General features: G+C 36.9%; 2 protein-coding genes across 12 annotated transcripts in view; one reads left to right on the plus strand and one right to left on the minus strand.

Moving 5' to 3' along the window:
• Positions 1-26216, minus strand: part of NMS (neuromedin S) — a 62960-nt gene that overhangs the window by 14595 nt on the left and 22149 nt on the right. The window contains exons 2-4 of one of the 6 annotated variants that reach the window (XR_005558214.1): positions 11312-11413; positions 10827-10933; positions 10298-10567 (exon numbers count right to left, since the gene is read on the minus strand). The gene's annotated coding sequence lies outside the window, so the exon portion shown is untranslated. Of the gene's footprint in view, positions 1-10297; positions 11414-26216 lie in introns of those variants that run through there. The other 5 variants (XR_005558215.1, XR_005558213.1, XR_005558211.1 and 2 more) reach the window with 5 other exon arrangements.
• CHST10 (carbohydrate sulfotransferase 10) lies at positions 1401-15768 on the plus strand. Of its 6 annotated transcripts, none has more exons than XM_039355789.1 (7): positions 1401-2374; positions 5151-5394; positions 6468-6606; positions 7546-7643; positions 9229-9463; positions 11324-11429; positions 13819-15768. In XM_039355789.1, exons 3-7 carry the CDS (start codon positions 6507-6509, stop codon positions 14354-14356), a joined length of 1077 nt encoding a protein of 358 aa, XP_039211723.1. In that variant the 5' UTR covers positions 1401-2374; positions 5151-5394; positions 6468-6506; the 3' UTR covers positions 14357-15768. The 6 variants fall into 6 exon arrangements, with proteins under 6 accessions (XP_039211723.1, XP_039211722.1, XP_039211724.1 ...); XM_039355788.1 differs by having other exon boundaries at positions 6471-6606; XM_039355790.1 differs by having other exon boundaries at positions 5122-6606.

Consider the following 26216-nt stretch of genomic DNA (forward strand, 5'->3'; position numbering starts at 1 on the left):
TGCAACTAAAGAACCTACAATTAAAAAAATATCAGAAGCGGAAGAAAGTAATACCAAGATGGAGGGCGTCAAAGATCAACAAGTACAGCCTATTGATAACTTAGACAATCAAACAACAACTACAAAATTGGACATGACTTTTTACTTAAACCAGACGAAACCTGAGGAAGAAGAAAACCAGATTGAATGGAAGACAAATATACTAGAGCAAATACCGGGAGCTGTGCCATCAGGGCGACAACTTAATGATTATAAATGGGCCAGTTTTTCTAGAAAACTAACAATTAGATGGTCTCCTTTAGTTTAAGTAACATGTACAAGAATGGAGATCTATCTGATGATCTAAAAAGCATTGGTATGGAAGCCTGGTTGGCATAAAAAGAAAGCTAGAGTTAGATTTAAAAAATGGGGTCTTTTGATTTATTAGAGTGGATCCTAAATTTTCAATTAATGGGCTAAAAGGGAGATTTCAAGATGAAGGGAACTTTGATTATTAAATTTAAATACTGTTGGAAAATAATAAAAAACAAGGGATTGATTGGCTTATTAGTGAAGACTTAAGATTTATAAGGGAAATGAAAATTAATTATTAGGTAATAGCTTTGAATTATTGTTTAGTCCAGATAACATAGATCATGGATTTGAGATAATAAAGGATACTCCATATTGTGGTGATGTACTAGGATGAGAAATAGAAAATGTTTATGAAATAAAATAAAAATATATTTACGTAAGTAATATCTGTATTTTAGATAGTATAACTTCTATGTAGTGAAATAAAGGAAATTTGGGCTACCTGAAAATTAAATATTAGGGATATTAAAGGTTAAATTGGAATATAGCAATTAAATATTAAAATTAGGTAAAACTTAAAAACAGGATATGGATATGTATAAGTAAAAACATATTGATAAGTGTTTTAATTGAGTTTGATATAATTAGAAATTTACTAGCTTAAATATGATATAGCAAATGTTAAGGTAAATAGAGAAGGAATTTTAGATGATGTAATCTGAGATATGTATTAAAGATGTTATTGAATTATTGACTAACCCAATCACCATGTTGCTTTCCAAATACTCAATTGTAAAACTGGAAAACTAATAAAATGTGTTATGAGGAAAAGAAGAGATCGGACAGCCATTTGTCTGAAATGGTATGTTTAAATGTGTTATGTACGTGTACACTTTGAGAGCAAGCAACTAAATTCAACATACTGAAATAGTATGTTTAAATGTGTTATGTATGTGTACACTTTGAGAGCAAGCAACTAAATTTCATTTTTAAGATGTGCCATTGTGCCCACAGTAAAAAATAACAATAAAGATTATCTATCTAAATCTTGTGTGTGTGTACCGGTAGCATCTGTTACTGTACGCCTCAGCTAACCGGGATGGGAGCAGATCATAGCTTTCCATCTCAGCTTTCAAAGCAGGTTAGGTCCAAAATGAAACAGGTATCAAACTGTAGGCCCGATGCAAAAGCCGGAAGATTGTGGTTAATTAAACGCAACATGATTCCAGGCTTCTTGAGGCGCATATAACGCCATTTCTGAGGAGTCAGCCTTTGCTTCACTATCAAACGAAATCGATTTAAGCGATATTTGTCTCCAGCCTGCTTCCGTCCAGATGGCGGAACAGCTTTTGAAGATCTTCTCCTTCTGGCCTTCCACTAAACAGGGTGCCGGCTTTTCCTCATTGCTTCGCCTCCCCCCCCCCGCCTTTCGAGGCTGAGTCAGCGCAGTACCCCAAGACGTTTTCCTCCTCCCGCCGGGAGCCCCATCTGGTTGGCGGCCGCTTTCTCCCTCTCCCCCTTTCTTCCCCGCCTCCTCAGAGGCCAGCCAGCCTGCCTGCCCCGGGAGGCAGCGCAGAGAAAGATGCAGCGGAGCTACTTTGGAGGCAGCGAGGAAATGGAGGCAATGGTTGGTGGTGTTTCGGCGCGGCCAGACAACCGGCGCTAAAGGGAACACTCAGGCTTGTTGCTGGTGGAAGCCGCGGAGGCGAGCCGAGCCGAGCCAAGGGCGATGCAGCTGCAATTACAGCTGCAGCCGATGTTGGCTGTCCCTGTAATCGGCTGAAGCGAGGCTCTTTCGGTGGCTCAGCCGGTAACAGGGCTATCAGGGCGGCCCTGGAAAAAGGCGACAAGCACAATGCGCTAGGCAGACGCGGTGCTGCGTTGCTGAGCAACTGCGGCCCGGGGAAGAGGCTGTTCAGCTCACGATCCCCGGCGGCGACAGGATCCCATCTGCGATGTAACTCAAGGGAGGCGCGTTGCACGAAGGCCTCCCTCCAGAAGCGCTGGCCTTCGGCCGTGGGCAAATAAATGGTTCCTCTTGGGCCTCAAAGGGATTGGCTCGTTTGACACATCCTCGGGAGTAAGTATTGGCTTCTCAAGCTCCGTATGCTGGGGGGGGGGGGAGCGGGCATAATTGTTAAGTCCCTAGGAGCGGGCATCGGTATCTTCGCGTCACACGCTTACCTACTGTGGATTCAACCATTGCTTTCTCAACCTAGTTTCCCGAGTTCCAGTTATACAGCGAACCACCAACTGTCCATGTGGTCTGGCTTTAAGCAACGTATTAGATGAAAGTCTTTGTGGTTCAAAGAGAACGCAACTTACTTAAAGCGTGTTAAAGAAACCTGCTATAAGTCCATTTTGACTGTAACAAATTTTTTTATATAAACGTCATGGCCTAAATATGCAGTCAAAATGTAAACTGATTTATAATTTTAGAACACTTCATTGACTGTTGGCAAACCATGTTTTTACCTGATTGAATTGACCCATTTTCTGGATTTGCACATTACATTGAAACATAAACTAACCACATAGGTAGAGTTTGATAGTTAACAATTTGTCCTTTTCTACAAATCCTTGACATATGTCCTAAAGCCCAAAATTGGCTGACTTTGTCAGGAAAGGAATCTTCAGTTTCCTACACTCAGTGTGCTATAATTGTGAAAAAGGGCATATTCAATATTGGGAAATTACAGATTAAACAATTTGTTAATTAAATACAATTGCTGTAAAGTGCTCAAATTGTTCAGCTTGATGCCAGCTAGTTAGGTCCAGGGAAGATGAAGTCTCATCTCACAAAGTTATCTGAGATGAGTTTGATACTTTGAATCTTAAGGAAGTGTAGAGGGTTCTCTGTAAGTAATACTGGTAAATCTTGCTTAGAGACCACAATTGCAACCCACAACTTATAATTTTACTTCCACATTCTCCACTAATTTTGCTTGTCACAAGCCACTTGGGAAGCACATAAATGATAATCATGTGACTGTGGGACAGTGACAATTATAAATGTGAGAATTGGTCACAGCTGTGGATTTTTTTACACCATTGTAATTTTGAATGGTCTCTAAAGTAAGCAAGGACTGCCTGTTTACCTGTATCAGCTCAGTATATAAGTTCTCCTAGTTAATAAAAACCTCCAGGTAATGACTGAAAGCTGAATCAGAATGGTAGTGACACTCCTTTAGAGGAGTGTTAATGTTTTATTTTGAAAGAGGGATATTATGCCTCCTCAGGAAGCCATCACTCAACTCTGATATACTGGATAATTATTATTTAATTTCCAACTTCCTTTTTGGGGGCAAGGTTATACCACACATTTTTGCCCTGAACTTCAGAGATCCAAGAGAAGCAGATTGTTTGGACCCATTTCACTTTTAGTTCAGCATAGAAAAAGCATTGCTCTCAATATCAGTGATTTTTGGTGGGACAGGAAAGTTGATCCTTCTGATCCTACTTTATCTCAGCAGCTTTCAGTATCTTCTTATTAGCATTCTGACATTCTCCAAGCATCAAGAATGGGGAGTGCTATATTATATAGGGATAGAAGCAGTTGTGGGTGCAGAGATCGAGCCATGGACCTTTCCATTGGGGATTACTGCAGGACTTGATAAGCTCCTTGTTCCTATTCAATTTGAAACTATTCTGAACAGGGTTGTGCTCCCCAGATGTTCACAATTTGAAGATCTCAAAGAATAGGTGGCAGCTGTGGAAAAGAGGGCCTTTATACACACAGTAGTAATTCCATCTTAAGCAGCAATAAACTGGGAAAGCAGACATTACTCTGTGTCACTTGTGCATTAATCACCTCTCAGTTGGACTGGTTCAATGCACTGTACATGGATCTGCCTCAAAGAGCATTAAAAGCTACAATTGGTCCAGCAGCTCAGGTGCTGATGGTGTACCTCACCACCCACATAACAATTCTGAGGAATGCACAAATTAACTGTGAACTGCTGGGTACAATTCAGAGTGCTGACTGCCACATTAAAAGCCATTCCTGATTTAAGCTGCTTTTTCCCTGTAATGTCTGCCCACCCCATAAGATCCAGTAGAACAAACTAGCTACACATCCCCATGATTAGAGATTATCACCATCAGGTACCATAGAAATGTTCCTTTTCAGACACTGTTCCCCCCTCTGTAATACTACATCCCCTCCCCAATATGGAATGAGACACATTACTAGTTTTTAGGAAGCTTGCTTTTTGATCAAAAGATTGGAATTCTGTTAAAAGTTTTACTTGCAACTCATAGGAATATTTCTAGTTGTTATTTTTTATCTGATTACATACTAGGGCAGTGGTTCTCAACCTGTGGGTCGGGACCCCATTTGGGGTCGAACAACCATTTCACGGGGGTTGCCAAACAACACAGTCCGCCATTTTTTCCCCCTTTTCCTTAGCTATGCTACTCCCTTTTATTCTATTGGCTTTTGAAAGCCAATAGAATAGACTCTCTTGAATAGAGTCTAATTCTATTGGCTTTCAAAAGCCAATAGGAATTGTCCAGGCTTCCTCTGCCCTGCTGAGCCCTCCAAAAGTCCCATTCTGCAAACGGTGCTGCACCAGTTGAGTAGTCATGTGCATCCGGCTCCCTCCTTCCCCATCTTTTAACTATAATTCTATTTTTGATTGTAATTTCCATTTTTATTGTTTTAGAAATATCTGTCTTTTTTATTTTAATGCTTTTAACACTCTAAGCCACCCAGAGTTGCTTTGAAACATGAGTAACATATAAAACAAACAAACAAACAAATAAATTGAACTGCCTATCTCAGGAATCACTATCTGCTTTGTGTTGGCTTTATTCCAATCCCCTCAGCCCCCACCTTCCTCCTTGCTTTATTTCAGACCTCCTGCATTTCCTGAGGCAGCTACCCTGGCACAGCTGAGCAGTTCTGGCCAAATCTGAACATCCCCTACCTGGTGCTTGACCCTGGCCAGCCTGGAGGCATCCTGAACTGATTCCTGGGCAGGGATCTTTTCCCACATGTTGGAACCTTTGTGAAGAATAATAAACCAATTCAAGCCATCTTCCATATCCTGTTAGATATGAAAGGCCTAAAGGATTGATACTTGAGGACAAAAGTAGCGGGTACTACTCAGTCACTGCAAAGAAATGTTCACAATTTCCCCAAAGAATTTCTGTAGCTTCTATCAAATACATTAAGTGTTTAGGCAGTTTTAAAAGTTTTATGTGAAAAAAGTAACATAATCATCCACCTATAGTAGAATGTATTCTGTTATTAACAAATAGATCACATATAATAATATATGAGGATCCTCAGCTGCATTGTGACAGTTATGCTGTTGTATATACATTTCACTGAATCCTATTCAGCTTATTCTGAGTAATATATGATTGCATGGTAATTGGGCTTCTTAATTCTGTGCTGTTGTCTTTTACAAATTTGTTGTGAGTGAGCATTGTGCAAACAGCAGTGTTGATAGGGCTTATTAAAAACTGATTTATTCTTAAGAATATTGATTCACAGAAACACAGCACATCTGTATGTATTTTCAAAATTATCTGATATGGGAAAAAAGTTTTGAAATTAATTGCAGAATTACCTTTCAACTGTAGGAAAATTAGAAAAATAAATTTAGGGAATTTTTTTTGTCATACCTGATCATATGCTTGCTTATTTGAATAGTTGAGCTCAGTAGCATTTGCAGCCTAATTCTATAACCTTTGAGACTCTTGCTAAAGCTTCTTCCAGCAGTTATAAATAAATTCTCATTTTTTAAATTAACCTATTCATATATGTTCAGGATGGCAAATCATATTGCTAAATTTGAATGGTTATGCAGTAAACTTAATAACAAAGAAGGGGAACCTCATTTTTTTCTCTATTCATGCAAAATTACACTGAAATCTCTTAAGCTGCTATATATTGCATTCAAAACTTTGCTTTGTTATATAGGAACATTTCTTTAATTCTCCATATAGATGAAAACATACTGAAATTTAGGGCAACTAAATGGATTTCTCTTTTCTGCAAAAATAATAATACAAGAAGAAGACAAACACCATAGGTAGTTTAAAGGCTGTGTATTAGACACCTTACAGTGTATTCTGTATTTCAGAGATCTTTTGTTATTTGTAGAGACTGTTCATAAAATAAATAAAAGGGTACACATTAATTTATTTTTGTGGCTTTTAAAAAGCAGAAACTAACAGAAGTTACATGGCTCATATCTGACATCATGCACCACCGGTGGCTGCTGTTAGCTGTATGCTTTTGGGTAATATTCATGTTCATGGTTGCTAGCAAGTTCATCACACTGACCTTCAAAGATCCTGATGGTAAGTTGATTCAGCTTTATTCTTATTAATACAAGTAATCATTGTGTCCAAAATGGTATGAGAGAAATTAAACAGATCTTCTAGTTCTGGTTTTTCCCATCCATTCTTTTTTTTCATTATGTTGACTTTAAACCTAAAAGATGATGCAACTTGCCTGTGAGTTGCAACAGTGAAATAGTTATGCAGATGATTCCCACTTTTTCTTGGGTTAAACTGCCTTTGTTTTTGGCAAATGTCTAAATTTGAATATTATAATTATTCCTTATTTCTTTCAACATTGAACACCATCTAGGAAAATGAAACAAAGATTTCATAGAATTTTAATTTTGTACGGAAAGGTTCAGATACTGAATTATTTAGCATATCAGAGCATTTTGTGTACTGTTACTTTTCAGATTAACTTGTAATACTTGCGCATAGATGTTAAAATCATTTATATTCTTTCCTGTAGGGAAGATTTTTGCTTAGTTCTATTAGATACTTCTAACCCTGTTCCCTTTCACAGACTAGAATGGTTTTAATGCATTAGAAACACTGTACCAAGTTAGCATCTTCCAATCAACTTTGCAACACTTACATGATTTTGTGATGTTTCCCTTTTTTGTGGTCCTCCCAATCCTTGTAGTAAAAATAACATGTTTTCAGACTTGGTTTAAGAAAAAACACAAACATAACTGTCTGAGAAGATGGGAAATTATTATCTGAATGCATGTAGGTGACATGTTTGGAGAATCTGGTTTCAGAGGTCATTACACTAAGGTTTTCCAAATCATGAAATGTTTTTTTAAATAATTTGTATTCTGTTTAAAATCTTGAATTACAGCTGATTTGAAGTGTAATTTAATTATAATTTTATGGTTGTGATCAATCAAATTGTTTATGCAGTATGAAGGGGAAAAAAGTTTGTTTTTCTTCAGTTGCTCTGTTTTCTTCATCTAGTTCATGGTGCCAAGCAAGAGCCAGTAATACCAACAACTATACCTGAAGTAGGAAAAGATCACGTAACAAAAGATAAGAGGCTGCCTGGACAATTTCAGGTATATAAAAGGAACAGGTTGAAAGGCTAAATAAATGGTTTCAGGGTTCTCTATGTCATATTTCATTGTGTTAGATTGTAACTGGTTCCTAGAACCAGTCAGCCAAATACTATAGAGATTTATGAGCAAAGCATCACTGTAGCCATCTGTAGTGCCTCTGTTCAAAAGCAATTTTCTCTTGCTTTATTGTCCAGGAATTGACCTGTTTTACTTTTTAAAAGCTGTTTTGGTATTGTTTTAGGAGTTAAAATTTTACCACATTACTGGATTATGTTGATATTTTAAAACAACAGTATTTTGTATTTTTGTATATAATCGGGAATACATTCCTAAGCAGGCTTATCTGTTGAACATAATATAGTAACAAATTGAAGTACCACTTTCTGTAACAGTTTTTAGAACAGATTTAAAAGTTCTAAAAGTTTCCAAATTGTACTTCAGTTTTTCATTTAAATTTAAAATTAAAAAATTTAAACACTACACTATGGAACTTTTTTGCTTTATTTTTATCAGTAAAGTGAAAACCATCTTCCTTTTTCTTTCTATGGTGGGAAAAAATATTCCTTCATTTAGAATATTGTTTGTATATTGTTTATTTGTAAATTCACTCAATTTCTAAAATTTTATTTTGTTGCTGATGAAATCAAACTACTTTGCATCAGCTTGACAGAAGCTGCTATTTCAAAACAGAGACTCTAGAAAGAGTACAGAGAAGAGCAATAAAGATGATTTAGGGGACTGGAGGCTAAAACATATAAGGAACCGTTGCTGGAATTGGGTAGTGTTCCAATATCTCAGGGGCTGCCACAAAGAAGAGGGAGTCAAGCTATTCTCCAAAACGCCTGAAGGCAGGACAAGAAGCAATGGATGGAAACTGATCAAGGAGAGAAGCAACCTAGAACTAAGGAGAAACTTCCTGACAGTTAGATCAATTAACTAATGGAACAACCTGCCTCCAGAAGCAGTAAATGCTCCAACACTGGAAGTTTTTAAGAAGAGACCGGACAGCCATTTGTCCGAAATTGTGTAGGGTTCCTGCCTGAGCAGGGAGTTGGACTCGATGACCTCCAAGGTCCCTTCCACCTTTATTATTATTATTATTATTATTACACAGTAATACTGCAATACTGACCTTTAAAAACCTTGTACAGGCAGTCCTCAACTTACGACCACAATTGACCCCAAAATTTCTAAGCAAGACAATTGCTAAGTGAGTTTTGTCCTATTTTGCAAACGTTCATGCTACAGTTAAGTGAATTGCTGCAGTGGTTAAGTTAGTGTCAGTTGTTAAATGAATCTGATTTCCCTATTGACACTGCAACTGTCATAAATACATGCCAGTTGCCAAGCATATGAATTTTAATCACATGACCATGGGGATGCTACAAAGGTCATGTGAAAAACGGTCCTAAGTCACTTTTTTCAGTGCTGTTATAACTTTGAATGGTCACTAAACGAATGGATGTAAGTTGAGGGCTACCGGTATATGTTTAAAATGTTAGATTTTCTTGTATGAGTTGAACATTGAAATGCAAAATAATTTTTGTTCTTCTCTTCTACCATCCCAACCCCTTTTTATATCAAGACAATAGGAAAAAGTCTATCTGAAGACCTCGTACATGAAGGCCTGGTCCATATGGAGAGGCTTGAACTACTCAGGAATGTCTGCCAAGATGCATCTCTGAAAAACCTCACCCATACTACTGTTTCCAAGTTTGTTTTGGACCGAATTTTTGTATGTGACAAGCACAAGATCCTCTTCTGTCAAACTCCAAAAGTTGGCAATACTCAATGGAAAAAAGTCTTGATTGTTTTAAATGGTATTTAGTTAACTTTTAAAGTCTCAAATGCGTGTTTGTTTAGACAAAGAAAGATTTCAAAATATAAAAATAATATAATTCAATGGAATACATTTTTATTTTTGGCATTTTATATTTTGTTTGAAAGCTGCTTCAAATACCCTAGGCTAGTTCTAGCTGTTCTACTTAGGTGTGCCATTGCCCACCCCAAAGAACTTTACATATATAATAGGCTTCCTGTCTTGGTTATTTTGTGAAATTATTATGTGCTGGGATTAATAAAGGTGAACTTATGCTAACCTTTAAAAGTTAGACAACTAAGGTATCACAGGTACCTTAAACTAACTTAAAGCTTTAATTTAAAGCTCTCAAGATCCCCAGGATTCTTCGTGGCATAAATTTAATCAAAATTAGCCTGGAGATAAGGGAGGAGAAGAGGATGATTGCAAAAATGTTTGCAACATGTTTTGTTTTCTACTAGAAAATGATGGCTTCCACACATGGAATTAATACAAATCAATAGTTTAAATGTGTATATCCATTTTTTTTAGAATTGAGCAATTGTTTATTACTTGAACTTAACACCATCTTCAGGGAATATATGCAGGTTCTTTGATAGAATGTTTGTTCACTTTTATTTTAAATCACGTGAGTAGTATCACATCTACCTCAGATAGACAGATAGAGATATAGATGGGTGTCTAACAGCTATCCTACTTAGAAGGAACAGATAATGCTTTAGGTTGTCATATTATCATTGAATTCATTTTGAATTATTGGTAACATTTAGTTCAGGGCAAATTATAATCAAAAATAAAATAGTTTGTAAATATAACGAACACCAAGAAACCACTATAAAACAAAGTAATAATTTATTTTAGTAGCACCTTTAATAGAAAACTAAGTAGGCGGTGAAACAGGTCCAACTCAATTCCATGTAGATATTATGTGAAAGACAATATTGCTTTAAAAATTGATTTTGGGAGCTATAATTAAATATTGTAATTAAGGTCTTCTCTTGATGGAATTCTTTCTGGCAGTGGATCTAAATAGGTAATTCCTGGTCCCTCCGAGTCTTTCTTAAAAACTGAAAACTCTTTGGAGTAGATAGGAGGATGACAAGATCTGTTAGAAGTAAAGGAAAAAAAAAGTCCTAGTGTGCAAACAGATTTCTACAATATTGGATTTCGACTTAAGGACAGGCCACGCTTACTGAACTACCTGAATTCTTGTACTCTGGCTAATATACTTTTCAGGAATAAGGCTGTAATGGAGAGTTACACATAACTCTGTTGGTAATATGAAATCAAGGAATTGGCTAATCACATGTCAGTATTAGGAATCTGGCTTTCTGCCCATATCTAAAAAAATTAATACAACTAACCCACTGTATTTTTGGATCCAGCTGTTGCAGATCAAGATTCAGCAATTGGTCAGACTTTGGGATAAAATAACTTCCAAAAAGAACGTTGTAATCTGGCATGGTGACAGCTGAAAGAGATTACATCAATACACAAAGTCTTTGAACAGAAACCCTAGATTATTACTATATGGAAACTTGTAGTCATGATGAAAACAATTCATTGAACTTTCCATTTTTTAAAGAGCGATCTGGAGTTCAGGCCTGGATTGTAGGAAGATAAGAAACTTAATAGCACTATTAGGACATGGAGACTGGACTGAAAAGTAGAAAGTAGGTACCATAAGTAGGTACCAACAAACTTAATTGATGGACATTTCCATGAAGTCACCAAGACCTGATCCGTTTTTACCTTTTTACCTATTAACAAATAAATAATCATGATAGCCACTAGTGTATATCATAATGGGAATGGACTGAAAGGTGCCATTATAAGAGAAAGTTCTAACTTATTTCCTCAGGAGCTTTTCCTTCCATCAGTGAGATCCCTGAAAACATTGTGCATGACCATGAGAAGAACGGTCTTCCACGCTTATCTTCCTTCAGTGATTCTGAAATTAAAAAAAGGTAAGTAGTATTTTAATTTGTCTTTGAAAACTCTTTCCATTATGAAAATCTCATTTTTGATCATTTGTGCAGTTTATGATTATTTATTTAAATGTATTATAGCTGCCCACTCCCATAGACTCTTAAATAGAGTTAATAATCAGAAAAGGCTGTACAGGTAGTCCTCAATTTACGACCACAATTGAGCCCAAAATTTATGTTGCTAAGTGAGAAATTTGTTAAGTGAGTTTTGTCCCATGTTACAACTTTTCTTGCCACAGTTAAGTGAATCACTGCAATTGTTAAATTAGTGAATCTGTCTTCCTCATTTTCTTTGCTTGTCAGAAGGTTGCAGAAGGGGATCATATTATCCCAGGACACTGCAACTGTCATAAATATGAACCAGTTGTCAAGCATCTGAATGTAAATCACGTGACCATGGGAATGCTGCAAGGATGAAACATGATGATATGTCACTTTTTCAATGTTGTCGTAACTTTGAACAGTCCCTAAATGAACTGTTGTAAGTTAAGGGCTACCTGTATTATAGCTTTGGATGGTGATCTGTGCTGTCCCTGTACAGGCTCACAATTACATAAAAACCATTAAAATTGTAGTAAGACCAGTATGCTACAAAATCCCATTTTTATTATTTTGCATTTCACATCTTGGCTTTAGAAGAGAGTATAGCTATAAAGTACTGCTTTGGGATTTCTAAGAAATCATGTGGAAGACAGGACAGAGCTGCCTCTCCTTACACACAAAAACACAGAGACCTTTACAAGCAATAGTTCTGTGAAAACAAGCATCCGGGTGATGGTTACAGTTATTACTTTGTTTTTAAAAAATCATCATTCTTAATAATAAATGATATTTATAACTGGCCTTGATAGCATTTGCTATCTTAATAATATATCTTATATCTTAAAAATAAGATATAACTGTGAAACATAACTTGAATACAGGAAATCTTTGTTCAGTAACTACAATTGGGACCAGCAATTCAGTTGTTAAGCAAAGCAGTTGTTAAGTGAAACCACAACTTTCTTATGATCTTACTTCATCTTTCCCTTGCTTTACAGATCAGCAAAGATCATAAATGTGAGGATTGATCATAAAGTTACTTCTTCATCACTGTTATAATTGTAAAGTCACTAAAGGAGGCAGTCACTAAGCAAGGACTACCTACCTGTATAGTCTTAGAACTAGAAGAAAAAATATGTTGATACTGTCATCTATTTAATTTGAATAGTCTTTTAAGTATACTATTTGTACAATTCGATTTCATTTCATCTCTCTATATTTTTTTTGCTATTTTTTAAAAATAACTGGCTATTTTAGCAGCTGCATTCCTTATTGAGTGAACAGATTTCTGTTCAGTGATAGAAGTTGACTGCACTTCTTTGAACAGAACATACAACAATGAGTAAATCCTGCTGACAGATTCCTATCAGGTTCTTTGGCCATTGCCTACCAGTGGCCAAACAATGCCTTGATTCTTTCCAAACATTATTCTCAAGGAGCTCTCTTTAATAAGATTTATTGAGAAGAAAAGGATAGTGTTGTAAGAATTTCAACAACTAAATTATTCTACATTTAGAACCAATAGATACCTGCATGATATATACAAACACCTTAATTTCCTTTCTAAGAGCCTTCCTGTAATCCTGCAAAGTGGTAAATCTTTTACTTAAAATGGAGAAGCTAGCAGTTTTTATCAGTCTGGGAACCAATTACAATAGTAATTGTACTATTTCAGTAACCATTCAAAGTGATGGTAATGATGAACAAGGGGATTTACAACTGTTCCTAACAGTTGCGACCATTGACCATCGCAGTGTCCTACAATCATGTGATTATGACTGATTTAGCAATCAGCTTGCAATTCCAATGATCACAGCATTTGTGACCTTCATTGCTAACTTCCATCAAGGAAAGTCAATAGAGAAACTGGCAGGAGGTTGCAAATGGCTGTGGGATGCTGCAACCAAATGAAAGTCACTTCATGACAGCAACTGAAATTGCTGCAACTGTGCTTAAGTCAACATGGTCATGAATTGCCAGTCCCAATTACATCATTAAGGTAGGACCATCTGTTCTATAATACCATCTGTTCTATAATACTATCCTGTCATTAGATGGACATAACTGGAAGCAATCAAAGATCTTAATTTTTGCAGATTTCTCAGCTGAATAGTGTGCAAACATGCTTAACAGCAAAATTTTAAATTTTCCCTAACAGTAAATTTAACCTGTTCGTAAAGTCACCATGTGATGCCTCAGTTGCACATCATTTGCTACTGTAGTCATTAAGAGAGGAACATGGGCAAATCAGCACTGTTCTAAACTGAATTATCAGTAAATTTTAAAATACTATCTACAATTATTTTTGCTTATGTTTTCCATTTAGATTGAAATTGTATTTCAAGTTCTTCATCGTAAGAGATCCTTTTGAGAGGCTTATTTCTGCATTTAAGGATAAATTTGTCCACAATCCTAGATTTGAACCTTGGTATAGACATGAAATTGCTCCTGGAATTATTCGAAAATATAGAAAGAATCGCACTGAGACTAAAGGACTACAGTTTGAGGACTTCGTGCGCTACCTAGGTGATCCAAATCATCGATGGTTAGATATACAATTTGGAGATCATATAATTCATTGGGTAACCTATGTTGAACTATGTGCCCCCTGTGAAATAACATATAGTGTAATTGGACATCATGAAACTTTGGAAGAAGATGCAGCGTACATCTTAAAGGAAGCAGGAATTGACCATCTGGTATCTTATCCTACAATTCCTCCAGGCATAACGATATATAACAAAACAAAAGTGGAACATTATTTTTCAGGCATAAGCAAGAGAGACATAAGGCGCCTTTATGCCCGCTTTGAAGGAGATTTTAATCTTTTTGGCTATCAAGAACCAGATTTTCTACTAAATTAGTATCTAGAAATTCTGGGCAAATGAATCTAAATCTTAATTGTAAACATATACTGTGTAACTGAGGCTCTTACTGCAAATATATACTGTGTAACTGAGGCTCTTATTGCAATATTTCTAGATTTTTCCAAATGTTCCTTGCATTTATTGAATATTTGCAATAGGAGCCACAAAGAACTGCCAATTAGTCATTAAAAATATTACTACATGACACTGCTACAGCAGTGCAAAAATTACAAAGATAGTAAATGTCAGATATTCCTTTTTTCCTAGTAATCTGTAAAAAAGCTTGATATGAATACAAAACAAAACATTTAGAAAGGCCAGGAAATACCACTTATATCAATGGCCTTACAAATCTATGGAGGCCAAACAGATTGGTAAGTACTGTATAATTTAAGGAAAATACTTCAGATCCTACCATGGAATCAATCTGAAAGTCCTTTTGCTGTAGTCTTGTGATGGTTGCTTACTGTTATTCATTCAGGAAATAACAGTTGCACAAATTTTAATTTGTAAATTCTGAGTTATCATGAGGTGAAAAATCTTTTGCAAGATAAGCTATAGATCCCATTGAAAAATTTTTTAGACAACATTAAAAATGATTCTTCATTTGCTGAGTAATCTTAAATAAATCCCAATACAGTATTGACTGCATAGGATCATTAAGTCCATGCATTTGCTAATCCTACTCCCCAGTGGTGCTACTATAAAGTTGCCATAATGAATGAGATCAACATTCTATTGAAACCTAGCATCTTATTTTTGGGATTTCTTACTTTTAAGAAATAACCACATCTCAAATCCTGATCTTATAAAACATCACAAAATTGAAAAGCAGGTGCCTATTGGTATAAATATGTTGAATCATACTCATCATGAGGCATAATTCTGTCTCTATGCTCAATAATTTATGTGGAGTTTTCACAATCAGCCACTGGGTTTGGTTATTTCAGGTTCATAAAATAAATAAATTATCCTTCCTCCCCAAATACTCAATTTTTCCAAATGAGTTTCTTTTTATACTTTTACAGCAGAATTTGTCATATAAAATCATCAATGAATAAACAGCCAGCTTAATCCAGAATATTGATGTCTGTATGCATAAGAATGGAAATATTAATATAAAATGTAAATGCCCAAGATTATAAAAGTATAATATGTGGGTGTTCTTTCTGTTGGATGAAGATAACTTTATGTTCACCAGCAATAAAATCTTATAGTTTGTTCCCTTGGGTTTTCAGGAGGAACAAACCAGTTAAATTTTAGTTAGCAGTATATCAAAAAAGGAAATCTGGAGTAATACTTTACATGCTCTAGTAATATCTTAATGACCATGGTGTAAATGAAGAGAAAATCTATTAAACTGATTATAATTCTCAAGGACTTTTGTATTTGTAAACTTGAAAAAAAAACCAGTGCCAAAACTGTTCCTTTCCGCGAAATAAAGACTGCTAGTAAGAACTAATCTTGGAAAGATTCCTAAAAATTGAGCCATTCTACACAATATAGAAACAGAATTTTATAGTGGAATTCAAAATGTAGGGCTATAGCCAACAGGGCATGAGCAGAGATGGGTTTGTACAACCACTTTATTCTTTCTACTCCCCTGCATGTAAATAAGGTGGGCAGGTCAAACTCGTGATATCACGTGACATTGCGCAATGTATTGGGCCTGTTTTGCCATTGCCGGCAATGGGGTGGGTCCGGCTTCCATGTGATGCATCTGGCCCGTGGGCCGGTAGTTTGACACCCCTGAAATAAGGTATACAGTAAATACTCTTCCAAATCCTACACAGCAAATTTGGTGAGGTGGAATACCTGGGCCTGTAGACAATATTACATTTGTTAACAAATTGTTCTGTTTTATCATTTTTCCATCTCTCTCAACTATAGCAAATCTGAAAAAAACTGAGCATCATAACATTTTCGGGGTGTGTGTGTGTGTGTGTGTGTGTGTGTGCGCGTGCCTTCAAGTCAATCTGGATTCCTGGTGATTGGACGGGGAAGTCTTTGGCAACATTTTTCAGGAGTGATTTGCATCCACTTCCGGTGGTTCCAGCGACGACGAATGGCGGCGTTTTACAAAGCCGCCCGTTCCTGGTGCGTGTAAAAGCCGCGGGACTTTGACAATCAGCTGTCCCGCGGCTTGAATCTCCTCCCTGGGAAAAAGGGAGGGGGAGAGCTCTCAGGTAGAGGTAAGAGCTCCCCTGGATCCCTGTTATTTTGGGGATCGGAGGGTAGAGCTCCCTCGGAGCCTGAGCAACTCCGTGTTCCAGGGAGACTTCATTCCGAAGCTTTTGGGATGAAGCAAGTTGCCGCTTCCACATCTGCTTTTTTTTTCCAGCTGCTTGTGAGTATTTGAAAGCAGACGGAGCAGACCAGGAGAGACTGTGCTCAAGTTTGATGGTGCCTTTAACTTCAGCAAGTTTCCTCTTCCTCTTCTTTTGTTCACTTTCCCTTTAGAAGAAAGGGAAAGTGAAAAGTAAAATGGCGATCGTCTTTCTTGCCTGATTTGCATTACAAAGTAAAACCTGGATACAGATTAACTCTTTAAATACAGAAGTAAGAATTTGGCTTTTATTCTTTCCTCCTTTTTCTTCTCTATTTTTTTTTCTAAGAATACTTAAAAGAATTGTGCCCTTTTTTTTTCTTTTTCTCTTTTTTTTCCAATAAGAATCTTTCTTCTTGGAACTTAAGAAAATGGCTTCAAAATGTCTGCCTCCCGCCCCTAAGGTTCCTATTTCTTCTCCAATGCCTCAGCCTGCATCTCAGAAACCAAAATCACCTCCACCTTCTCCTCCTCCTCCTGCAATTTCTCTTAATGATTTACAAGATGCTTTAAAACAGCATGCCTTGGATATTAAGGAGGAGGTAAAAGATCTTATAATTGCAGAGAGGGCTAATACAGAAGAATTATTGGAGAAAAAGAACAAACAAGTAAGAGACCATATCCTTCTGGCCTTTCAGGGCTTAGCCCTGCACATAGAGAGGATTGATGACCAGATGGAAAAGATTACTGAAAATGCATCAAGGATGGAATTTAGAATGCAGGAGGTAGAGAACAAGATAGAAATTACACAGGATGAACAAATCATTTCACAATAGAGGGAGATGGAACATGCATTGCGTATCAGGGCCTGAGGGAGAACCCTCAGGAAGACTTAAAGATGCTTATTGTGAAAGATATTGCTCCTAATATTGGCTGGCGGCCTGAAATAATTGAGAATGAGATAGAAAAAATTTTTAGAGTTAATTCACGGGTTGCTAGACAGAGAAATCTACCAAGAGATGTGGTTATTTATTTTTCTAGAAGATCTATCCGTAATGAAATTATACAGGCTTTTTACAAACAAAAGTTTCAAATTGCTGATCAAGATGTGATAATTTTAAAAGAGATACCTCCAAAAATTTTAAGAGCCAGAAAAGATTTTACTTTCTTGTCTGATGAGCTGAAACATCGTCAAATTCAGTTCAGATGGGAGATTCCAAGAGGAATAATAGTAAATTATGAAGGGATACATCACAGATTAACTACTGTTTCCAAAGCAAGAGATTTTTATCAGTCTATCTTAAAAGCAAGATATGGCAGAGCCTCATCAATGATGGTTATGGAACAAGCTGCACAGAATTCTGACATAAAAGAGCAAAGGATGACACGAGCTGCCCATAAACGTAAAGAAAAAGAGCAGTTGCAGAAGAGTGGTGAAAGTTTGGTTGTTACAGAGCCTGTGGGAGGGGCAAGACCAAAAAGATCTTCGACAGCAGATCTGCAGGCCATGCTCCAGAGGCTCCAGGCCGGTGGAGATGGTCAGGTTCCTGACCTGGAATGTTAATGGCTTAAACGTGCCACAGAAACGAAGAAAGATTTTCCATTATTTGAAACAACATAATAATGATTTGATATGTTTGCAGGAGACTCATATAACTTTAAAGGATTCTAAATTCTTGATGAATGCCCGTCTGGGCACGCATTTTACTGCTCCAGCCCCTGGGAAAAAAGGGGGAGTGGTAATTTATGTGAAGAAAACTTTTTCAGCTAAATTAATTGAGGCTGATTCTGAAGGAAGATATCTTTTTGTGGAATTATTATTACAAGGCCGAAAGGTTCTTATTGTTGGACTATATGCTCCCAATCAACAACAGAAACAATTTTACAAGCTGCTGCATGGCAAGATATCTCAGTTGGATTATAAATCAGTAATTTTGATGGGTGACTGGAATAGGGTTTTAGACCCAACTATAGACAAAAGAAGTTCCTCTAAAACTTTTATTCAAACTAAACTACCTATGACTTTCTTTGATTTGAAGGAAGAACTGGAGCTTATTGATATTTGGCGAGAAAGGAACACAAGTGATAGAGACTTTACTTTTTATTCTGATAGACACCAGTCATTTTCAAGGATTGATTTTTTTTTTATTACTAGTGACTTCCTCCCTAGAGTGAGGAAGGTGAAAATTTTTCCTAGAACATTGTCAGATCATAGTCCTGTGTGGATGGAGTTATATTCGGAAGACGGGAAGAGAAGATCCTGGAGACTGAATGAGAACTTATTTAATCAGGAGGAGTTCGTACAAAACATTTAAAGGACTTTTTTACTATAAATATGAATAAGGGAACATCGATGTCTATGGTGTGGGACGCTAGTAAAGCATATATGAGGGGAATTCTGATTCAATTGAATAAAGTTTTTAGGGAAAAAAGGTCACAAAGACATAGAGAAATAGAAGAAGAGATCAAATCAAAAGAACAAGAATTGGTTCTTAACCCTACTGATAATAATTTAAAGGTATCTATAAAGATGCTTAAGGAACAATTTAACATGTTGATGGCAGATCAGGTGGCTACCAATCTGTCATATATGAGATATAATACTTTTTGCAATGCGAATAAGCCTGGGAGGTGGTTGGCTTATCAGTTACGAAAGAAACAGAAAGGTAGAATTATAGAGAAAGTAAAATATAAAGGTACTGAGGTTTTTCAGCAAGATACGATTAGAAAAAGCTTTTTGGACTTTTACACAAAATTATATTCAAGTGATAATATAAGGGGTTTGGATATAGATAAATATTTACAATCAGTACATTTTCCTAGACTTTCAGAGGAACAACAAAATGGGATGAATAGTTTAATTACTGTGGAGGAAATTGGTTTAGCTATTAAGCAGTTAAAGGTTGGAAAGTCTCCTGGAACAGATGGACTGACTTCTAGGTATTATAAGACCTTATCTGAAGAAATGATAGAGCCATTAAAGGAACTCTTTAATAGTATTTTGTTGGGTATGCAAGTTCCTCCTTCTTGGAAAAGAGCCTTTATATCACTGATTCCGAAGGAAGATCAGGATCTTACACAGCCTAAGAATTATAGGCCAATTTCATTCTTTACAAAAATTTTGGCAAATAGATTAATGCAGGTTATGAAAGACTTGATTCATAGTGATCAAGCAGGATTTATAACAGGGAGATATATGAAACATAATGTTAGACAAATTATTAACTTAATTGAGTACTTGGATAAGAATAATCAGATTCCTGTGGCTTTTATTTTTTGGGATGCTGAAAAAGCTTTTGATCAATTGGACTGGCAATTTTTATTTTCTTTGGTAGAGAAAATGAATTTTGGGGATAATTTTTTACATGCACTTAAAGCTATATATCAGCAGCAATCTGCACAAATTGTTGTAAATGGGGGATTGACTGAGAATTTTAATATTCAAAAAGGGACAAGACAAGGATGTCCATTATCCCCATTGTTATTTGTTTTAACATTGGAAATTTTATTGATTCAGATTCGGGAATCGAAGTTAATTAAGGGTGTAAAGATAAGGAAGAATGAGTATAAATTGCGGGCATTTGCGGATGATTTGGTTTTAATTTTGGGACAACCGAACCAGGCGATTGATGGTTTATTAGAACTTATAACACAGTATGGGAATGTTTCTGGTTTTAAAGTTAATAATTATAAGACTAAGATATTATCTAAGAATATGTCAGTTAAAGAAAGGGAAAGTTTGATTAAAGCCACAGGTTTTCAGATGGTAAAAAAGGTTAAATACTTGGGAGTATATCTAACTGCTTCAAATGGAAAATTGTATAAGAACAATTACGAACCACTATGGGCAAAAGTCCAAAAGGATTTAAGAGATTGGAAAAAATTGCAATTGTCATTGTTGGGGAGAATTTCAGCTGTAAAAATGAATGTTCTACCAAAGTTTCTTTTTTTGTTTCAGATGATACCTAGTCTTAAAAAAGAGGCAAATTTGGAGGAATGGCAAAAGGGTATCAATAATTTTATATGGGCCGGGAAGAAACCAAGGGTTAAATTTAAGATATTACAGGATGCTCGAGAAAGAGGGGGACTTAAGGCACCTAATTTGAAATTATATTATGATGCAGCCGCCCTAACTTGGTTAAGTGATTGGCTTAATTTAACAAATATGGATATTCTTTTTTTGGAAGGTTGGGATTTAATATATGGTTGGCATGCATATTTAATTTTTAATAAGAAAGTTGATCGGACTTTTAAATCACATATTTTGAGGAATGCCTTACTTCGTGTTTGGAAGAAGTATTATTATAGATTAAATTATAAAATACCTATCTGGGGGATTCCCAGACATGCAATTGAGGGAACTTCTAAGGGGACAAATTTTGATAAAATCTCGTACAAAGAATTGTTAATTTGTTCTGGTTCGAATTGGCATTTGAAATCCCTAGATGTATTAAGGCAGCAAAATATTCTACAGTCATGGTTTCAATATTTACAAATAATGGATAGATGGACTGTAGACAAGAAAGAGGGAATAACACTAGAAGATAGACAATTGGTTATTCAGATTAAAAACCAAGGTCCGGCTCATATAAAAAGAATATACAATGTTTTATTAGAGTTAGATTCGGAAACAGAATTGGTTAAAGACTGTATGATTAAATGGGCTCAGAATATACAGGAGCCGATCTCATTGGATTTATGGGAGACAATTTGGATAAGAAATGTTAAATTTACACAAGCTCAAAATTTGAGAGAAAATTTTTATAAAATGTTTTATAGATGGCACTTAGATCCTAAAAAATTATCTTGTATGTATTCCAACATACAGCCCAAATGTTGGAGATGTGGCAATAATGATGCGACATACTTTCATATTTGGTGGAACTGTAAAAAAGTAAAGGCTTTTTGGATTATGATTTGGTGGAACATTCAAAAGATTTTTAGAAAAAAGATAAAGTTTACTCCTCAACTATTTTTACTTGGTATTTTTGTTGACTTAAATGAAAAAGAAACTACTTTGATGTTGAATTTATTAACTGCAGCAAGGTTACTAGTAGGTTTATATTGGAAGAAAGATTCCTTGCCTACTTTAGAAGAATGGATATTTAAAGTATCTAGTTTTGCAGAAATGGCAAAAATTTCTGCTTATTTAAAGGATCATACACAAGAAAGATATATTACTGTATGGGGAAGGTGGATAGATTATATTCAGAAAAAGTATGGAATTAAAAAGTTTTATTTATTTTATGAATGAATATCAAATATTATAGAGAATTGTTTTATAGGTTATGGAGTTAAAGGTTAATTATGATATTTTTTTCTCTCTTTTTTTTCTTTTTTCTTAATTATTATAATTTTCTTTTTTTTTAACCCTGTATTCTGCTCTGGGAAGTGAAGGGAGGGGGGTTGGGGGTGGGAGGGAGGGTAAGGGGGGGGGTTTCTTTATTTTAAAATTTTATTGTATTTTTATAAATGATTGTATGTTTTAAAAAATAAAAAAATTTCAATAAAAAGGAGTGATTTGCCCTTGCCTTCTTCGTAGGGCTGAGAGTTGCTTTCATGCCGAAGACAGGATTAGAACTCACTGTTTCCTAGTTTCTAGCCTGGTGCCTTTAATTACAATAAATTAGCTGTGATTAGAGAAAGCATATAAAATAACCCCCACACAGATTACTGCCATTTTTATTTTGTAATGTGTAGAATGGCTTAAATATATATATATTCTGAATTATGGAATATTTTTCATGTAGACTTTTTCCTGACAGATACCTGTTCTGTGTAGGAAAATTACATATTAAATTGTTGTGTGCATGAGTAGAAAGCTTGTGTGCACATACTGCCACATGTGTACACTTACAGCTTTCCTTTACAAAAGTAATATCTCTATAAAAATTATTCTATATGAAGCTGTCCTTAAGAAAAAAAGAAAAAAGTAAGAAAGAAAGAACAACAAAACTTAAATCTTCTTGTCCTTCTAAAGAAAGAATATTAATAAGATCTCTGGCATGGTAAGATTAAAGTTATTTGTATATGAAGTGGTAGGAGAAAATATATTTATTTCAGGACTAATGAGCTGATCAAGTTACTTCTTTGCTGAATTAAAATGTAACAATATGAGAAATGTGTAGTAAATTAAGGACTTAAAAACTAGTTCTAATACAAAAGTGAATCTTCCCTTCCTTCTAATTGTCTAGAATATATTAAGCCATGTCTCTATTCTCAAAATAAATATGAAATAAAATACAGGTGATTGTATTTATGCTGCAAATCTAGTTTTTGTGATGGTTGTTTTACCTCATAAAACATCTGGGCAACTTTCAAAATAGCATATTTCTCTGTCTCAAGAATAAGAAAGATGCATATATAGAGTCAGTGTATGAATGACATCACACTCAGCAAATGAAAGCAATTCTTGATTTTGTTTTCCCCACTTTTTCCTAAAAAATCAGCATATAAATAATATATATGAGCAGAGCCCTCATTTAATGACATTTAATTAATTTTATATATTCCTAAATGTTCAGGGGTTAAGACTATCAGAATAGCCTTAACCACTTAACCAGTTTCAGATTTATGTTCTAATTCTTTATTATTTTTATTATTATTTACCTATCAATGGCTTACACAGAAACTAAATTTAAAATGAACATTAAGCAAAATTTTTAAAAAGAAAAAAAGTATGATTCCAAACAGGCTAAAATGTTCTCTGGAGCAGCTCCATCATCTTAAAGAAGGGACTCTGGGATAGCGCCTATCTGATATCTAGAGGGAAACTTTCTAGAAAATTACTGCGACTACTGAAAAAAAGCACCTCCTTGTTTCAACTCCCTTTAGTTCCCAACGTGGAATATTAGTTTTTTCCTAGATGATTTAATAGGTTAGACCAGGGGTAGGCAACCTTGGCTCTTTTATGACTCGTGGACTTCAACTCCCAGAATTCCTGAGCCAGCCATGAAGTCCACGAGTCGTAAAAGAGCCAAGGTTGCCTGCCCATCAGTTAGACCAATTAGGGTTGGAACAGGAATCATATCCTAAAGAATTTTATAGTCAAAACCAGCCCTTTAGAATCCACCTAAAAGCTGATTCATACCCAATGAAGTACAATTTCTTTGCAATCTACATACAGGTAGTCCCTGCGGTATGAGCCTAATAGAGCCTAATAGAGCCTGCCCAAGTCAGATTCAATACTACAACATTTTAAAATCAAACTCATTAATTGAATCAAATGAGTCGTTAAATGAACGAAGATTTGGTTTACTATTTCCTCTGATGGCTGCCTAAAATGAGAGACTTTTCCCTCCGCTGCTGCAGGCTGTTTACAGCTGCAAATCAGCTGTTTCCGGCTTCAGTAATCACAGTACTTGTAAACTGCCTCCCAAGGAGCTAGTAGGATTTTTTTTAAAAAGCCATTTGTTGCTAGGCAGCTCAAGCTTCTTCAGAGGGCGATGGAGAAGGGGTGTTGTCTTACCTGAACGCCTTTTCTCAGCATGATGATGGATAATCCACAGATGGGTTTCCTATTGTCCTTTTTACCCAATAGACTAAGTCTGAGAGTTTGCCACGCCTCCCGCTGGTCTATGCTGACCCAGTTCTGGCGAAAGGCGAAGCAGCAGATGAAGTCCGATGTGTTGGTCCCCTACCCTTTACACAGGACCTGATGGCCACTAAAGGGGCAGGAGTGGATTATCCATCATGCTGAGAAAAGGCGTTCAGGTAAGACAACGCCCCTTCTCCAGCATGAGGATGGATAATCCACAGATGGGACATACCAAAGCCTGCTCTGCCCCTGTGGGGGGGGGAACAGTAAGGGCATGTGTCCCTCCAGAGGACACCACTCGTAACACCCTCCGGCCAAAGGAGGCGTCTGTGGAGGCAAATTTATCAATTTCGTAATGCCTTATAAACGGGGAGGGCGACAACGAAGTCGCCGCTCAATAAATCTCGTCAATGGGCGCTTGAGTCGCTGAAGCTGCTGAAGTTGCTGCACTGCGTGTGGAATGAGCAGTGGTATAGTTAGGGATGGATAAGGACTGGGATTGATAAGCCTTGGCGATACAGGCCTTGATCCACCTGCCAATGATGGACGACGAGACCTTCTGCCCCATACAAGAGGGCTGGAAACAAATGAAAAGTGTTTCTGATTTGCGGAAGACAGAAGTCCGCTTGATGCCCTGCACACATCCAAGGTGTGCCACTGGTGCTCCAAGTATGGAGACGGTCGAGGGCAAAAGCTCGGTAGTATAAGTTCTTGTGATCTATGGAATAAGGTGTTTATCTTAGGAATGAACGATGGGTCCAATGTAAGAATCACACAATCCTTACGAAAGACGCATAGATCCTCCCTGATACAGAGTGCTGCCAGTTCGGAAATGCGCTTGGCTGATGTCACTGCCACAAGAAAAGCAAACTTCATGGACAAGAGTCTCAAATCACAAGTCTTAAGGGGCTCGAATGGTGTCGTGGTAAGAGCTTGCAATACAAAAGAAAGATCCCACGAGGACCGTAGCTAGGGCTGCTACTTGCCTTTTGATGGTATTAGGTGATAGGCCCTTGTCAAGTCCATCCAGCAAATATTCTAAAATTCTAGGGATAGTGATGATGAAATATCAATTTGGTACCTGGTACACCAGGTGGAAAAGTTCTTCCAAGTGAAGTCATAAATTCTGTTGGTAGACAGGCGTCTCAAAGCTGGATCATGTTTATCACCCTTGTTGAGTAGGACTCCTGAGTCAGACGTTGCCGCTTAAATGCCAGGTTAGCTGGAGCCATTGTGGGTCCGGATGTTGAAGCGCACACTGACTGAGCGCAATGCAATCCAAAGGGATCCTCCACGGAGTCGAGATGGAAAGACTCATGAGGTCAGCAAACCACGGACGCCTCGGCCAGTGCGGAGCAATTAGTATGATTTCCACTTTCTCCTGTAACAATTTGCGTATGACCGCTTGCATTAGAGGGATCGGAGGAAATGCGTAAAGTAGATCCCTTGGCCATGGGCTGCGTAAGGCGTCCACTCTCTCTGCCCCGGAGATGGAAAACGGGAGAAGAACCTTGGGAGTTGTGAATTCATCAGAGATACGAACAGATCCAGTGCCGGGTGGCCGAACCTTTTCGCTACCTCTGTGAATAGTTCTGGATGCAGACGCCACTCGGAGTGGTTCACCGTTGCTCTGCTCAAGGCGTCTGCCTGCTTGTTTGTCTCTCCCGAGATGTGTTCCACCCTGAGGAAGGAGAGGTTGGTCTCTGCCCAGGAGCAAAGCAGTCGGGCCTCGGTCATGAGTGACTCGGACTGTGTGCCACCCTGCCCGTTCATGTGGGCTTTGGCTGCTATGTTGTCCATGAGGACTAGAACATGCTGTCCCCTCATCCTGTGGCTGAAATGCTAGACATATGGCTCTGAGCTCCAACCAGTTTATGTTGTGCTTCAGATCCTGCCAGGACCACCGTCCCTGAGCTCACTGGGATTGGAGATGAGCCCTCCCATCCGAAGAGGCTGGCATCGGTGGTGAGAGTGAAATGAGTCGGTTCCTTGAAATTGGAACCTCTGGCTACTGTTTGGGAGGTCCACCAGCAGAGCGATTTCAATATTTGAGG

Source organism: Crotalus tigris, unplaced genomic scaffold (genome assembly GCF_016545835.1).
Source record: "Crotalus tigris isolate CLP2741 ecotype Arizona unplaced genomic scaffold, ASM1654583v1 scf7180000018759.1681925, whole genome shotgun sequence".
NCBI classification, from domain to species: Eukaryota; Metazoa; Chordata; class Lepidosauria; order Squamata; family Viperidae; genus Crotalus; species Crotalus tigris.